The sequence below is a fragment of the Gasterosteus aculeatus genome, chromosome 3 (assembly GCF_964276395.1).
Source record: "Gasterosteus aculeatus chromosome 3, fGasAcu3.hap1.1, whole genome shotgun sequence".
NCBI lineage: Eukaryota > Metazoa > Chordata > Actinopteri > Perciformes > Gasterosteidae > Gasterosteus > Gasterosteus aculeatus.
In genome coordinates, this window is record NC_135690.1 from 156,349 (window position 1) to 171,689 (window position 15,341).

The 15,341-nt window shown below is 46.0% G+C and overlaps 4 protein-coding genes across 7 annotated transcripts; 1 reads left to right on the plus strand and 3 right to left on the minus strand.

Annotated features, from left to right (window-relative positions):
• Positions 1-3,364: 3,364 nt before the first annotated feature.
• Positions 3,365-5,038, minus strand: LOC120816637 (C-X-C chemokine receptor type 4). Its single transcript, XM_040172403.2, has 4 exons — positions 4,897-5,038; positions 4,609-4,811; positions 4,231-4,514; positions 3,365-4,147 (listed from the first exon to the last, which is right to left on the minus strand). The coding sequence occupies exons 1-4, from the start codon at positions 4,909-4,911 to the stop codon at positions 3,552-3,554; spliced, it is 1,098 nt and encodes a 365-aa protein (XP_040028337.2). The 5' UTR covers positions 4,912-5,038; the 3' UTR covers positions 3,365-3,551.
• Positions 5,039-6,592: 1,554 nt separating this feature from the next.
• On the minus strand, positions 6,593-9,258 carry LOC120816419 (uncharacterized). 3 transcript variants are annotated; one of them, XM_040172007.2, is made up of 6 exons: positions 9,051-9,258; positions 8,589-8,666; positions 8,031-8,479; positions 7,876-7,951; positions 7,641-7,763; positions 6,593-7,563 (listed from the first exon to the last, which is right to left on the minus strand). In XM_040172007.2, the coding sequence occupies exons 1-6, from the start codon at positions 9,086-9,088 to the stop codon at positions 7,203-7,205; spliced, it is 1,125 nt and encodes a 374-aa protein (XP_040027941.1). In that variant the 5' UTR covers positions 9,089-9,258; the 3' UTR covers positions 6,593-7,202. The 3 variants fall into 3 exon arrangements, with proteins under 3 accessions (XP_040027941.1, XP_077954672.1, XP_040027942.1); XM_078098546.1 differs by having other exon boundaries at positions 9,107-9,231; XM_040172008.2 differs by having other exon boundaries at positions 8,031-8,422; positions 9,051-9,218.
• Positions 9,259-9,315: 57 nt separating this feature from the next.
• On the plus strand, positions 9,316-14,530 carry LOC120816255 (UDP-glucuronosyltransferase 1A1). Of its 2 annotated transcripts, none has more exons than XM_078098547.1 (10): positions 9,316-9,585; positions 10,326-10,891; positions 11,392-11,455; positions 11,536-11,684; positions 12,065-12,192; positions 12,416-12,509; positions 12,635-12,760; positions 12,836-12,923; positions 13,028-13,247; positions 13,404-14,530. In XM_078098547.1, exons 2-10 carry the CDS (start codon positions 10,355-10,357, stop codon positions 13,672-13,674), a joined length of 1,677 nt encoding a protein of 558 aa, XP_077954673.1. In that variant the 5' UTR covers positions 9,316-9,585; positions 10,326-10,354; the 3' UTR covers positions 13,675-14,530. The 2 variants fall into 2 exon arrangements, with proteins under 2 accessions (XP_077954673.1, XP_040027692.2); XM_040171758.2 differs by lacking the exon at positions 9,316-9,585 and adding an exon at positions 9,911-10,210.
• On the minus strand, positions 13,774-15,073 carry ndufb3 (NADH:ubiquinone oxidoreductase subunit B3). Its single transcript, XM_040171762.2, has 3 exons — positions 15,066-15,073; positions 14,061-14,189; positions 13,774-13,989 (listed from the first exon to the last, which is right to left on the minus strand). The coding sequence occupies exons 2-3, from the start codon at positions 14,186-14,188 to the stop codon at positions 13,839-13,841; spliced, it is 279 nt and encodes a 92-aa protein (XP_040027696.1). The 5' UTR covers position 14,189; positions 15,066-15,073; the 3' UTR covers positions 13,774-13,838.
• Positions 15,074-15,341: the final 268 nt, after the last annotated feature.

Here is a 15,341-nt window from a genome sequence, read left to right on the forward strand (position 1 = left end):
AAGAAAGTGTGTCTGTGACCGAGATCCCTGCTCAAATATCAGTGGTACAAAATGCTTCTGGAATATTCCGAGTGAATTATTAATCTCTCAAATTGCCAGATAACGTTCTCAATTTACAAAATGTACAACTCGTTAATGTGATGCGTACAGTGTGCGAGCCACAAAGTACTTCGTTTGACCACTGGAGGGCAGTAAATACATTAATAATTATAACATCTGTTGAAATATCAAAATCAGTCCCACCAAAAAATGTTTCATTGTATTTTCTGACTGCAAGAGCGTTATGTCCATCAAAGAAACCGTCAGAGCAGAGATTTTAAAAACTCGGTATTATTTCCTATATTACTATTATGATCTTGATAACAATCAATATCAAAGATATGTTGGCATTAGGTGAATGTAGTGTTGTAATTCTTAACTCTCATGTATTGGATATATACGTGTCTGCTTTGTCAGCGTTGGCAGTCTTGGCTTCATGTCATTTACAGTGTTCAGAGAATGTCATAACTTCTATTGATCTGCTATCAGTTTGCTCCGTGTGTTGCAACGTACTGGGCCTCGTTTATTTTATAAATTTCATTTTAATGTTCGGATCAGGTTGAGTTTTGACTTGATTCCCTTGACTTGAGTTTGGATCTTTATTTGATGAAGGAGTTATATCCCTGATTTTAATGTGTTTGTGCCTCATTTATTATCTGCTTAGCACTCAGTGTGCAGGGTTCAGACTCATGAGCATCGAGACCAACGTGCATTGATCTCCAAACACATTAATGTCTATTCCTGCTCCCCCATCATTCTCACGCCTCCACCTGCTGAGGTGGATGCAAACACTCCCGGCGGGCGATTGGTTTCACCTGTCACATTGTATTAATCCACCAGGAACAGAGCAGGAAGTTGTTGCAGGCCATTTGGATGCAACCCAGTCTTTCTCTCCGTCTTTATTTTTCCTTTTGTCTTGACCTCTGGTTTTCCCACGATTGTTCAACCGCAGGAAACTCCGCTTGTCTGAATATGAGTGAACCTGACCATCTGTACCCACGCGTACACACACACACACACACACAGACCCCCCCTCACACGTGCACCACGACAGCATTGGTGGGGGGGGCGTTTCATATCATATTTTCCTGTGAAATGTATAAAGTAAAGTAGAAATCAGGATACCTACGAGATCGAGATGCACACATACGGTAACCGGTTAGTGTAGATGAACTAACCCCCTCACATGTGTTGCTGTGAAATAACCGCCAACTGCACAGACATGAAAATTCTGATAATGTCCGATTTGTGGCAACAGCAGGTGTCAAACAAACGATGGGAACAAACAGTTTCAGAGCAGCAGGATACGAGAGAGAAGAGGGCAAATAAATAGAGCTGTTTCCTGGAGTAGTTGCATTCACACGGTGACACATTTTCATTGTTTCGGTTCGGACACTGTTGTTGAAATGAAACGGATTGAGGTGGAAGTGCATGAATCAAGTTAATGGGGGCTTGTGTCCATACTGGGGGGAAAGAGCGAGGCTTGGAACACCTTTTATACACCGACTACCCAGCGGGGCAGAAATGCTAATACTAGAACAGCTAAGACACACAAAGCAAGCATAAGATTCCTGACTGGCAAAGTCGGGCAAAGCTACGTTTGACTTGCTGTGAAAACCAAACTGAAACCTGGCACATGAATCGTGCTGGTGGGTGAGAACCACTGGCGAGGATACGTGTGTTGCTGATCCTCGTACCAGAGAGCTGTCTTTGGTTCACTGCACATGCTGAAGTCATTGCTCTGAGAGGTGCAACTCGCTAACACCCTGATTTCATAATATATTAAATAAAGCAGCTGCATAGAGCCACAGAACTTGCAGATCGGACTGGGCGACGTGTGGTGAGCACTGCTCTGAATGCAGGGCTGATGTGAGTCCACTAAAGCTGTGGGATTTCTATTGGGAAGGACAAATGTGTATCATGCAATATAGCAAACACACAACACCACAGCAATCAACAACGCGTCATTCCATTCCTAAGAGGCCGACATGCACAACAGATTCAAAAATCTATTGAGTCAAATTCTATCTGCGTTCCTCATGAGAGCGACCAGCGTCGTGACTTTTAACCCTTTGTGCTCGTCTCATGGTCCTCGCCGCCCGAGTGCTGGTGAGCAGCTTGTTTGATTGTTTTACCTCCTTGTTTTTCCTAAAATGAGTTACAGGAAGTCCTTCCTGTTTTCAACACGCCATGAATAGAAGAGAATTGTGTGTGTGTGTGTGTGTGTGTGTGTGTGTGCGTGCATGTGTGTGTGTGTCTGTGAAGTAGAAAGACACAAAACGAAATAAATTTTGAGAAACAAAGTTAATTAATCAATTGATGTGATAAATATCTTGAGAACATTACCAATCTGCAGATGCGTCTTATTTCATAATTTGAACTTTTCTATCTCATAATAATGAACTCTAAGGATTTCAACTTTCTATCCCTCTCTATCAATTATTTTAGTGGTGGAAATGAGCTTCCTCAGTTCTTAGTGCAAACCCATGTTGTGCCACACATGCAGCCGTACAGGATATGATGCACCTGAGAGGACGCAGTGATGCTACACAGTCAAATCTTCTGAATCAGGTCTCCTCACAACCCTCCTCTCTTCATCCTCCTCCTCCTCTCTGCTCCAGGAAACAGGACACAGTAACTTCCAGCTTCTGTTTCTTTCACTTCCAGGTGGAAGTATGTGGGAAGTGTGCGTGCGTGTGAGCATTTCACTTCTGGAAAAATGGAGCTATCGACCCCTTCAGGCTGCCTTCTTTCTCACGTCCAAGACGCAGACTGTTTACATCATCCACATGAATCAGTGACACAGAACCACACACACGCGTCCTCACAGACGATACACCTGAATCTCTGCTGGTTTTAATAAAAGCCTGGTTTCATTTTTCGACAGAGCTTGACTGTGGATCAATAGAGACAAGCTGGTGGTAATGAAGATTAGAACAGCGTGCCAACTCATTTCAAATCTTTATCTTCAAGCAGATCAAACATAAAGTGAAGATTTCTGCTCACAAAAGAAAAAAATAATCTACACTTTTCTTTAAAACTGCGTGTAAAACAGAATATATTTCTTTAGAAATGCTCTTCCATTATCCTGATCCTTTTCAAGGAGAGTTCTTACATGAAGCGGAGACGCCTTCATCATCATCTCATTAGCTGTAAACTGTTTGTGTACTTTGGGCCTTGATGATATCGATCTCGCACACTAGGAAGCCGACTCGTTGGGGCCGAAATTCGCTGTGGTTTACTGCTCATGAGGCAGAAGCCAGGAATTCAGTTTCACTCAGGAAGCTAAAGACATATTTCACAAGATGAGACTTTTTCACAAATATGGGTATTTTACTTTGCACATTTTATTACAAACATCTTCATCAGTACACAACAAGCACAGCAGCACTGAAAAGCGGCAATATTTACAGGAGAAACCCCGCAGCGAGGGAGAAGCCAAGTCGTGGGCCAGCAGACTGCTTCTTACTTTCTCAGACCTCCTTTTAAACACATGTTCACAATGCGGGTCACTAGCTGGAGTGCAGACTGGAGGACTCCGACTCCGTGGTCGTGGAGGCTCCTGGACGTCTTCGGGGTAAAATCTTCAAGCTGGAGGCTCGGCTCAGCGTGAGGGCTCTGCGGGCCGAGCTCTTGAACCCGGCCCCCAGGAAGGCGTACAGCAGCGGGTTCAGGCAGCAGTGTGCAAACGCCATGGGCTCCGCCACCGCCAGCCACACGCCCAGGACGGCCTCCAGCCTGCAGCCGCGGGGCAGGACCTCCAGGCGCAGCAGAGTGTCCACGGAGATGCCCACTCCGTAGGGCAGCCAGCACACGAAGAAGCAGAGAACCAGCGCAATGGTGGTCCGGACCGCTCGCCGCTTCTGCCTCTGGCCCCCAAGCGGGCCTCGGGTCAGCCTGGTGACAATGACGCAGTAGCACACCAGCAGGACCAGGCCGGGGATCACCAGACCCACCACCACCAGCTGGAGGTTGAAGACCGCGACCCAGAGGGGTGCGCTCTCGGCCGGGTAGAACCGCTGGCACAGAGTGGCCCCTTCGCCTCCTTCCTGGGTCCGGGCGAATATCAAGTCGGGTACCGCCAGGAGGCCAGCGGGCAACCAGGCACCTGCGGGAAGAAGTAAGGGAGTGTGAGGGCGAGAGAGAAGAAGAGGAGACTTTCCAAGAGCAAACCGGTCTTTCAACACTCACCCACATAAACCAGTCTGTGAGCAAGCAGCTGCCTCAGCCCGCCCGTGTTGGTGTCCGTGGCGCGGACCACCGCCAGGTAGCGGTCCAGGCTGATGAAGGCCAGGATGAGTACGCTGCCGTACAAGTTGACCGTGTAGATGACGTGCACGCCGACGCAGGTGACCTCGCCGAAGCGCCAGTCGCCCAGGGCCGAGTCCACGGCCCAGAAGGGCAGCGCCAGGACGAAGAGCAGGTCAGCGGCCGAGAGGTGCAGGCGATATTGGTCCGTGAGGCTGCACTTTGACCTGTGGGCGGAACGGATGAGAGGAAAAGCACTGAAGCCCGTCGCTCGTTGGTTCCTGGGAAGAGGTGCACCGCATCAACCGCCGAACCTCTCACCTGCGTTGGCAGCCCAGCACGAAGACGACCAGGCCGTTTCCAGTGATGCCCAGGGTGAAGATGAGGGCGTAGACCACAGGCAGGAAGACCTGCTGGAGGTCAGCGGTCATCACGTGCTCCACGTCACATGGCTCCTCCAGATCAGGCAGGTCACCGGAACCAGAACCTGAGCCCGTGTCGTTGAAGTCGTTCACGAAGATGTGCTGGAGGGGAGACGGGGATGATGATTAAGGCCAGGGGAGAAAAGAGGAAGCAGCAACAAGTGACCCCAAACACGGACAACCTTACCTCGTAGTAAGACATGACGGAGGCAGCCCCTCTCCCTGCTCAGTGGGGAAGCTTCTGCTCGCAGTGGCTTTATAGCGGCGTTCAGGCTCCTCCCCAAAACACTCCAACACATCTGGGTTCCTGCTGAAACGCTTTTCCTGTTTTCGAGGTGTCAGGTGCTGATAGTGGTTCTATCACAGGATACGCTGTTGTGTGTGTGCGCGGCTTGAATTGTTTTGGCCCCGAGACCTCTTGGCCGTAATAATCAGGATGTATTGGCAGAAAGGAGAAGACTGTCGATGGGAATAAGACCCGTGTGTGTGTGTGTGTGTGTGTGTGTGTGTGTCTATGAAATCAGGACAAGCAGCAGCGGTTTCAACTCTCACTAGTGTGGAAATACGTTGCTGTCTTATGTGCTGCATGCAGCGTGTATGTAATCAACACGTGAGGGAGGGGACACGGAGCAGGAGGATTGTGGCATTCTGCAAGTGAACGTGAGATGACTGTCAGCCGCGTTCTGGTAAAGGATTTCATCATGACGATGAACCATGAGTGCATGTGTGATTCTAGCGCCTCACCTTTCTGAGAGCAAAACAACCCTGTGTTGACTGGAATCATTTAGAAATACATCAATTAAAAAAATATTTTGAATTATAAATAATAAAAACATTCAAAATGGCAGGTAGAAAAATACAAGGAAGGAACTTCACAGGATTTGTATTTCATAATTTTGTCTAAATGAATAAAATATACACAATTCCTTCATGAAATACTAAAAAAGCTGTATTTAATTTTTAAAACGTTTTACGAGTCTGTATTTTAAATGAAATCTCATATTTACAGTAAAGATGGAAACACAGCAGAGACACGGAGGGTTCTGATTGGCCGACGGCTCCGTGTTATCAGGAGCCTCGATGAATTGAATGTGGTCAAATGTCGCCTGCACATACTTGCACATAAACGTTGGTACAAAAAACAAAATAGTGAGATGGAATATATTACATTTTACATGATGCAGTTGCATTTGTGAAACTCAATTACTAATTAATAAATTCATTTAATTGGCACTTCATTGAAATGAATGTGTTGATTTAAATGAAACTGCAGTCGGTCAGCAGACATTTCCTGGCTCGGCACGAGCAGTTCGGACTTCAAATCCTCATCCTCTCCCGATACATTAATCCTACAAATAAACAACACGCCCGCCCCCCCAAAAAAGACTGTCGACACCTCGAGACATGTTTCTCAGTCCCTTATCTCTTGCCCATTTTCCCCACCCTTCCTCCACATTGACTGTTATCAGCACAGACATCTTGAAAATACACGTTTTGTGTAAAAGGACCTGCATCTTCCTGGTTTATCCTCATAACAAATGATTCAGACAGCTCGGTAAACAGGCGCCTGCACAAACCGGGCTGAATGGATTATGCATCTGAATGATTAGTTTCATTGTTTTAAACTCACTAATATGAGATTTAAATCACTTAAAGGCTGCTTTACATTCAGATAGACCAGGTGCAGTGCCCTGGTTATTGGGACACTATATTAATGCTATTAATTATGCTTTTTTTCTCCTAACAAGATCCTCTGTGAAAAAGAAAAAAGGCCCTCTATGCACAGGGCTGATCGTCATCGAGTGGCGCCACCATGTGGGCTTGGACAGAATATCTGACATTAACCCCAAAAAAGAATTAAACGCTTATAACATTCAACAAACTGATACCTGGATTTTTTATTTATTTAAGATTCAAGGAGAACAGTGGTTTAATTAATATGGAGCGCAGGAATACAGTGTCTCAAATCCAAAGTATTTGATAAATATATAAATTGTTTGCAGGCAACATACAAACATTTAAAAAAAGATATTCCATACTAATGTACCAAGAGGAAATTATGCACTTGTATCCTGTCGGAAATCAAACTGCATTGTTGAGTAAATAACGCAAAAAAACGTACAGAAACCTGGTTGACATAATGTCACTTTTAATTGCGTTAGTACGTTTTATGTAATCTGGGCACAGCCGCAGTCTTCTAGATAATCTTACTGAAAGTATTCATATTGTTTTTTAGGGGATGGATATGTCTGGCGATACGGGAACAATCGTCATGTTGAATGAAACATTAAATAGATGCTATTCAACTAAATAAATAACATGCATGAACTTGCCAATAAACTTATTTATATGCCTTCAGGTAAACTTAAGAGACTACTAATAAGATATTTATTATAGCCTGGCTAGAGAAAAAAAAGCTACTTTAGAGCTGGAAAACTTAAGCAGCAACAACGTAAGCAGCTGGTGGGAGATGTGGGAGTCACCTCGCTGGCGTTATTCTCTGACGATCATGCTGCTGTTGCCACGCAACTGGGCAAGCAAGACTCTGAACCCCCAGTTCTGTGGGGCTTTCTGCTCGGGTGGGACCTCTCTTGTGTTGGTGGTTTCCACGGTGACCGTGGAGGGAATCAACGTGGGAGTCAGATATGAGTCTGATGCTTGATTGCTGCGGTCGTCAAAATCCAGAGCGCCACCGCCGCCACAAGTCGGGCTGATACTGATGTGTTGGCCCTGATTGTTGCTATGGAGACGCTGCTGCTTAGCGGCCCGACGACCCTGAGAACCATCTCTGGTCCTCTTCCCCCTGTTCTTCCTCCCCCTTTTCACCGCCGTTCTATTACGCAGATGAAGGTTCCTGAGAAGAAAAGTGCAGCACATTCAAGTCCTTTTTGGTGTGAACGGGCTTTTTTTGTCTTTGTCCAGAATAGTTACCTCTGAAGGAAAGTGTGTGGCTTGGAGCAGGCTGATGCCTCTGCCACATACTGCGCCGGTCCTTTTGACCCGTTCTGGACAGCGACTCTTTCCTGAAGCCGCTGCACACACATCAAAAGCTTCCTGATGAAACAGAGAGGTGGTTTTAAAGAGGTGACAGCGTATCCACCGCCATGCTCACCGGCGTTCCACCTTACAGCTAGTTACCACACACTCACCACGTAACCGGCCTTACCCTCTCACATTGAGCAGCCTCCTCGGTCTCCAGCTCTTGACCAGGACCCACTGGTCACATGTTAGGGACTCGGGATCTGCAGACCCCACCAGAGAGAGAGGTTGAACATGTTAGCATGATCCGGTGCACAGAATGAAGAATGAGTGAAGACTCACTGTTGTCCAAGAGCTGCTTTTTAAGTGGGGCCTTCTTCTTGGCTGTCTTCTGATAGAGAGTCTTACAAGCTGAACACAAGCCCTGTGAAGGCCTCACTTTCTTGTGCGAGACCCTGCTGTGTAGGAGAGACGGACCGGAGGCGACGCTGCTGCTGACGGAGTCACAGTCCTCGTCATTCGTCGCCTCAACAACCGGTACGTCTTCCTCCTCTGCGACACGCCTCGCCTCAGTCGACCTGTTGATGATGTCTATGATGTCGAGGTCCTTCCTCTCATCAGCATCAGTCTCCCTCAGTCGGGTCCTCGGTCTCTTAACCCTCCACCTGCGCTGAAAGACTTCTTCATTTGGACTGGGACTTCTCTGGGGACTCTTCTTGGAAGACTTTGGTTGTCTGGAGGAGCGTTTGGGAGACATGGGTTGGTTCCACGTCACAGAATACTCAAACAACCTATAACAGAGAGCGACTAGTAGATTATGGCGTGATCACAAAGCTGCATCTTATTTCACAATTCAAGTGAGAGCGGAGAACGTTTTAGAAAGTGGTCTTGTCGTCTTACCTGTAATATTCAACTTTTACAGTCGATGAATAAGTGAATGACTCCAAGGCCTCGGCCTCATACTCGTCATCCGTCAGCCTACAGAGACATCAAATCACTTTCAACAATCTAAACGGTGGAAGGAAAACAATCACAAAGGCAATTCTGTCTGCCTGTTCTGGCCTCATCTCAATTGTCGGATCGATTCCATTTATAAGCCTAATATCACAAGTTTGCCTGACTGGGCTTTATAATCTGTGCAGCCTTGTGTGCTACGTCACACAGGACCTGTGGACCGTTACAGACGCACTGCTCATCACATGACCGGCATCTCTCTCTGTTATTCTCCCCTGAACGCGTTAAACACTTTACTGTTCTTCTGCGACGCGTTAGCATCTCAGCTAGCTAACGCTACGTTGTCTCCCCCAAACAACCCAGCAGGTTTCCAGGGAGGACGTCAGCAGTTGTGACGTTGGCACTTACTGTTCCTCAAATCGTTCATAGTTTACGTGACTTGACATGTTACTAAACTATTTTACCGGCATCTAGCGCTACAGCGCGAAACAGCGAGGCGCTTCCGCAACGAGCTCGCGGGCTTCGTCTGTCGACCTGTTGAGCGCGAGGGCGACACACTTGAAGATGCGCGCGGTGGAGAACAAACCGGAAGTGGTGGTTGTTCTGTGGTGCTCGGGGGGCGCGGCGCACTCAGGCTTAGCGCGGCATTACCGCCACCTGCTGGCCGGACTGCGGAGCCGCAGCCTACACGCCCTCTTACGTAGCCTGTGTTTCAGGACTTAGAAAAGTGTGCACTGGATTCGGCCAATAGAGCGTGAACTGGCACTTTTTGTACCTATTGGCAATTTTATTTTGACACATGACCCCTGTAGAAAATAGGACAAAGTTATCTATAATGCAAGACAGAGATGTTGTTCTGGAAGTTTCCAAGTGATCAAAATACAGATCCTCCGACCGCTGTCTTGACATGTTTTGACCAACCGGATCAGGAATCTTGATTGGCGTAGGTGCTGTTTACTCCCTGACTTCTATTTAAAATGTTTTTTAGGAACTACATGTCTCAAGCAAGCCATATTTTGTGAAAAGGATGATTGTCTTAAACGGTGCAGTCGGCTACTCTTTTTAAATGTGTTTAACATTTTACAGATGGAAATAATATTGATTCCACATACAGAGACAAAGCTTCTCAATACATTTGAAAGGACATTCCTGTTTACTGCCAGAAGTAGTGAACAATGGAATTATTGCAGTGGACCCGCTGTGGGAAAATAAAAAAAGAGGTCCAAAGTTCACTAACCCTTTTTTTAAGAACAACTTTATTGTTCAACGTGTTCATCGTGTTCATTGTAGACCTACAGCCACATGGCCAAATACCCGTGGGTGTGAAAAGCCCCACTCTTTCCTCCACTGAACTCTTCCCCAGTCCCCCAGCTGCTGTGCCGCTTGTGTTTGGGTTCTTTCTTTTGAGCCCGAGCAATAAATCCCATTATACGGTGACCAGATCACTGAAAGCTACGTACTAATTGCCTCTGAGTACAAAGTCTTGAGGACTGTTATTGTCGCCGAGTTGAGAGCATTGAACACACATAACTACGCTGAATCACAGTGGAATGTCTCCCCAGATAAAGGTACCTAAAGGGGGAGGGGGGGGGGGGGGGGTTACACAAGCATTCAAAAAGAGGGGGGAGGCGGAAAGGGGCGTTTTCTTACATTGCCTAACATTCCGTCCCGTGTCGGTTTCAGTAGGTTGCAGACACCGAGGGAAGAGAACAATGTGGAAAGCAGCAGTGTCTGTGCTGCTGCTGCTGCTGAACATGGACATGCAGGTGGATGGCGCTGCAGGTGAGGCGGGGGGGTCTGTGGCAGGAGGCCCCGGGCCGGAGACGAAGCTGAAGGCAGCAGAGGCTGAAGCCGCCAACACGATCCCTGCAAGTGACACTGCTTCAGCGGGCTTCCTGGGCAACTTGTTGGTGGTTCCCATGGATGGCAGTCACTGGGTGGGTATAAAGGCAATTGCGGAAGAAATGGGTCGCCGTGGACACAAGGTTACCGTGGTGATTCCAGAGATCAGCGTACGGATGGGACCAGGGAAACACTACGAAACTGTGACTTTTCCTGTTCCTTATGACAAAGCACATCTGGACTTTGTCATGGCTGTACACAAGGACGTGCTGAGAAAATCAACACAGTCTTTCATCCAGAATATAAAGGCGAAATATTCTCAAATAATGAGAATTACAGGGTTCATCCACACCACGGCAGAGAGCCTACTCTTCAATGACAGTCTGATCTCACATCTGGCACAGCAGGTGAGTGCAAATACAGAGGTTTAACATGACATCACAAAGCATAATCAAATAAAACTCAATAGCCACGGAGACCATTGTGTGTAGAGTGTAGAGTTTGTGTCATTGTGTACAACAGCTGTAACTATTAACATTATGACAGAATAAGTATTTGCATTCTTTACTTATGTGAAAGTAAAAATATATAAAAACAGAAAACATGAAAAAAAAATTCAAAGTGTTAAAGGGCAGAAAGAAAGCCGCCCCTTGTTACTGACAAATTACAATATATGTCAGGAATCAGGAAACATTTATTACCAAAATATGCCAAACATACAAGGAATTTGTCATGGTACTTACTATCCACCGCTGAGACGAAGATGATGTGTATGTGTCATCAGCATGATTCTGCTCTTCTGTAGAATCTGCACAGGACTTGATTGAGCAGAAGGAAATGTGCTTTATTGGTGCATGCAGATGACGATTGACTCCTTTCCCTTGTGTATCGTTCTGCACCATTGTAGAACTTTGATGCCGTCCTCACAGACCCCATGATTCCCTCAGGCTCGTTAATAGCTCGGAAATTAGGTGAGCACTGCTACACTTGGATTACTTGGGCTCTTATATGTCTCCTCATTTTCTCATCAGTCATGCAAAATTGTTTTCAGGTCTCCCAACCATAAACTTACTGCGGGGAATCCCATGTTCCTTGGATATGAAGTCTGCAGGCTGCCCCTCTCCACCTTCTTATGTGCCCCGATTCCTCACCAAATACTCGCATGTAATGAACTTCAAGGAGAGAACCGTCAACACTTTGGTGAGCAGGTTCAGCTGGATGAGCATGAACAAGGGTGGCCGTGTTCTCAGACATACAAAACACAAGTACTTTTTATTTCAATTATTCTACAGAAATATCCTGGTAATTTTGAGATGTTTGCAGTGGGACGCCCTACTCCACATTCCACCATCGACCCCCCCATTGCATGCTGAATGCAATGCACTGCTGACATCCAATCACAACACTAGTCATGTTAAATGGAACCTTTGGCTTCTGAAGACCTTAGTGTCTGTCCTCCTACACTTTACCCTACAGTAACGTAACTTAGTGTAAGATTACGTTGTTGATCTTGGACGGCTTAAGGACACAAACGGACTATGTACATTTGTTTATTGCCCTGCGGTACCTCTGACCCACAGGTGGCTTTACTGGAGCCGCTGCTATGCCGACTGATGTACTGGTACTTTGATCAAATAGCCTATCGGTTCCTGGGAGAAGAGGTTGGTGTGGCTGAGGTTCTGTCAGAGTCTGCCATCTGGCTTCTGAGGTAACAAAGGTCCTATATTGATATTTAGGAGAATACATAATGACGAAGAGTGTTCTATGTTGAAGTGCTTACACACACACACACACACACACACACACACACACTTAAACACTAATAAAAAAGGAGGGATATAATTCACATTCTGTTGTTTAATTCCACTAAACCACATTGAAGCAAAACCCATCTTAAATTGAGATCCATATTGGATACTGTGTTTGAACAGGATGGACTTCACACTGGAGTTCCCCCGGCCCATCATGCCAAACGTGGTGCTAGTTGGCGGAATCAATTGCAACGTGAGAAATCCTCTGCCTGAGGTAATACTTTGTGTTTTTAATTACCAACTACAAGATGGCTTTTTTTATATCCTCCGTATTTGATCTGGCTTCTTTTAATGCAGAGAGATCCAGTAGATGTATAAAGAGACCCTGTGTGTGTGTAGGATCTGGAGTCCTGGCTGTCAGGGGAACATGGGTTTGTAGTGTTCACTCTGGGCACCATGGTGTCAGATCTGCCAGAGGAGATAACCTCTGTCTTACTAGAAGCCTTCCGGCAGATTCCACAGAAGGTACAGGAACACATATGAACAGATTTAAAACTCGATTTTAAATGAAACATCAATGTCAATGATGCCCTTTGGTAGGTAATATGGAGGTACACTGGAAAGGTTCCTGACAGGGTCCCGGAAAATGTGAAGTTTATGACCTGGGTGCCTCAGAATGACCTTTTAGGTTTGTAAATCCACTGCATCACATTCTAAAAAATGCAAAACCATTGATGTGAAGAGGAGACACATGCCGCAGCATCTGACATGTTTTTGTGCGTGGTGCAACAGCACATTCTGGAGCTCGGGCCTTCATCACGCACGCTGGCTCGCACGGTCTCTTTGAGGGTCTGTGTCATGCTGTCCCCATGCTGATGATGCCACTCGGGGGGGACCAGCCTGACAACGCGGAGAGGTTGGCAAGTAGAAACGCTGGACTGGTGCTGGATATTACGACCATCTCTACAGAAAGCCTTCTTCAGGGACTCAACGCGGTCATCAACGACACAAGGTCAGGGGGTCAGAAGGTCACTTATCTCACGAAGTTCCTTAGGTCTTTGTTGATGATGATCAAAGTAAAAACAGAATAATTGAAATCAGTCATTTAAAGTACTTTGCTTCAAATGTTGTATTCTTAAACTGTTGCTACCAATCTATTTGTATCCAGGTATAAAGAGAACATGAAGAAGCTGTCGGCTCTCCATAAAGACCGGCCAGTTGACCCACTCGACCTCTCGGTGTACTGGACAGAGCAGGTGATGCGGCACAAAGGGGCGAAGCATCTCAGATGGGCTGGACGGGGCCTCAACGTGCTCCAGTACTTCAGCCTGGATGTGATCGCACTGCTGGCTACTGTAGTGCTGGTTTTTGTAATACTGTTGGTAAAATGCTTGAAACTATTCATCAGGAAAGTGGGCAGGAAGAGGAAGCAGGAATGACCCGGTGCCACATTTTAACCTCCCATGGTCGTCGTGCAAATTTAAGTTGGTTGCGGTTTAGAGATGCAACAGGATGTACACAGAATAAGGGAAACAATGGGGGGAAATCACAGAAACATTTAATGAGCAGAAATACAGGATATTATTATACTCTGGGACGAGCATTAGTGACCCCCCTTCTTGGGTGGAAACAGGGCGTACTCGACCGCCAGAGCGACGGTAAAGGCTGCAAAGCCCCACTTGAAGCCTTTCAGCAGCACATCCGACAGAGTCACAGCGCGGGCGAAGCCTCCGGAGTATCTCCACGTCTCGTTGCTGCAGAGAGGAAGTCAGGAATAAGAATGACTTAAATATCAGCATGGTCTGGTGTAGATAGAACCACTGACCGGGCCCACGGATCCTTGAGGCCTCTGGCTGCCAGCCGCTGCTTTGTGAACTCCATCGGCGTTCCCTCCACCTTCCACTGCCGCCAGTCCGGCATGGACATCTTGTTGTGGCCGTGGTCACCTCCCATGCTGAAAACAGGATGACCTCCCTCATATTAGGATGACCTTTCAATCCAGGTGTCAACATAATTACCTCCGATGTTCAAGTGGAAATGAGTTTCTACTTTTGTTTTTGTTCAGGAATGAACATGTAACTTTCAAATGTATTTGAATGTAAAGGGTCAAAGCTGCAGTTCATTTCTGCTATGGAAATGTATTAATCTTATCATCCATAAACATCTAAAAAAACTTCATCGTGCATTTCAATCTTTGTTGTACAAGCAGGTGCATGAGACCTGTGAATGTGAGAATCGTATCATCTGAGGGCAGCAAAGTATTCTTCTATAATAAAAGTGTCACGTTTCATTCAACCGTTTCCCCCGTTGTTCGTTTTATTATCGTTAAACTATGGACCACAACACCGTTAACTAATCCAACACTGGCACAATTAAGCATATTGAGCTAGTTTTGTTAACGTTCTATGTGCTTTAATAATAAATATGCGTAGAAGCAAATTGCGCCATGCTGACGTTAGAGATGTTAAACAACGTGTTTAACGTTGTTAATCAACGTTAAACACGGAGGTTACGTCATCAATGGCTGGTTATCTGAATCCATTCAATGGTCATTGATTAGCTACGACGCACACATACATTAAATAGAGGACTTTTCGTAGATCTTAACTGATTAACTGAAGAAGTTAAACCGCTGTGGACCGAATGTAGGTTAAACTTAACGTTAGCTAACGTAACGTCACATTGTCTCGCTAGAAAGAATTACAGCATTTGACCGTAGACACGTTATTTACTTCTTCATTAGCGGTTAAGATCGTTTATTCGGCCACTCGACAACAGCTACAGAACATGCGATACAAATGTAAAACTGTTTCTAAAGGAAAAACTGTACCTGAGTGGCTCGTTCTGACCTCTGTTGTTGGCCTAAGGGTTTGCGACAGTTACCTTAATTTACGGCAACACTACGGCAACACTACGGCAAGCAGTGAGGACAAAATACCAGAGCGTCTCTATAATGTTGGAAACTGGTACAAATGTGCATGTATGAGTTGTTGTAATCGTATAATGTAATATATGTCGCTTGTATATTTGTGAAAGGTAACCTGCTGGTAGATTATTTTAATAGTTCAAAGATAATTATTAAAAACACGTTTTTTATCTAGATTTG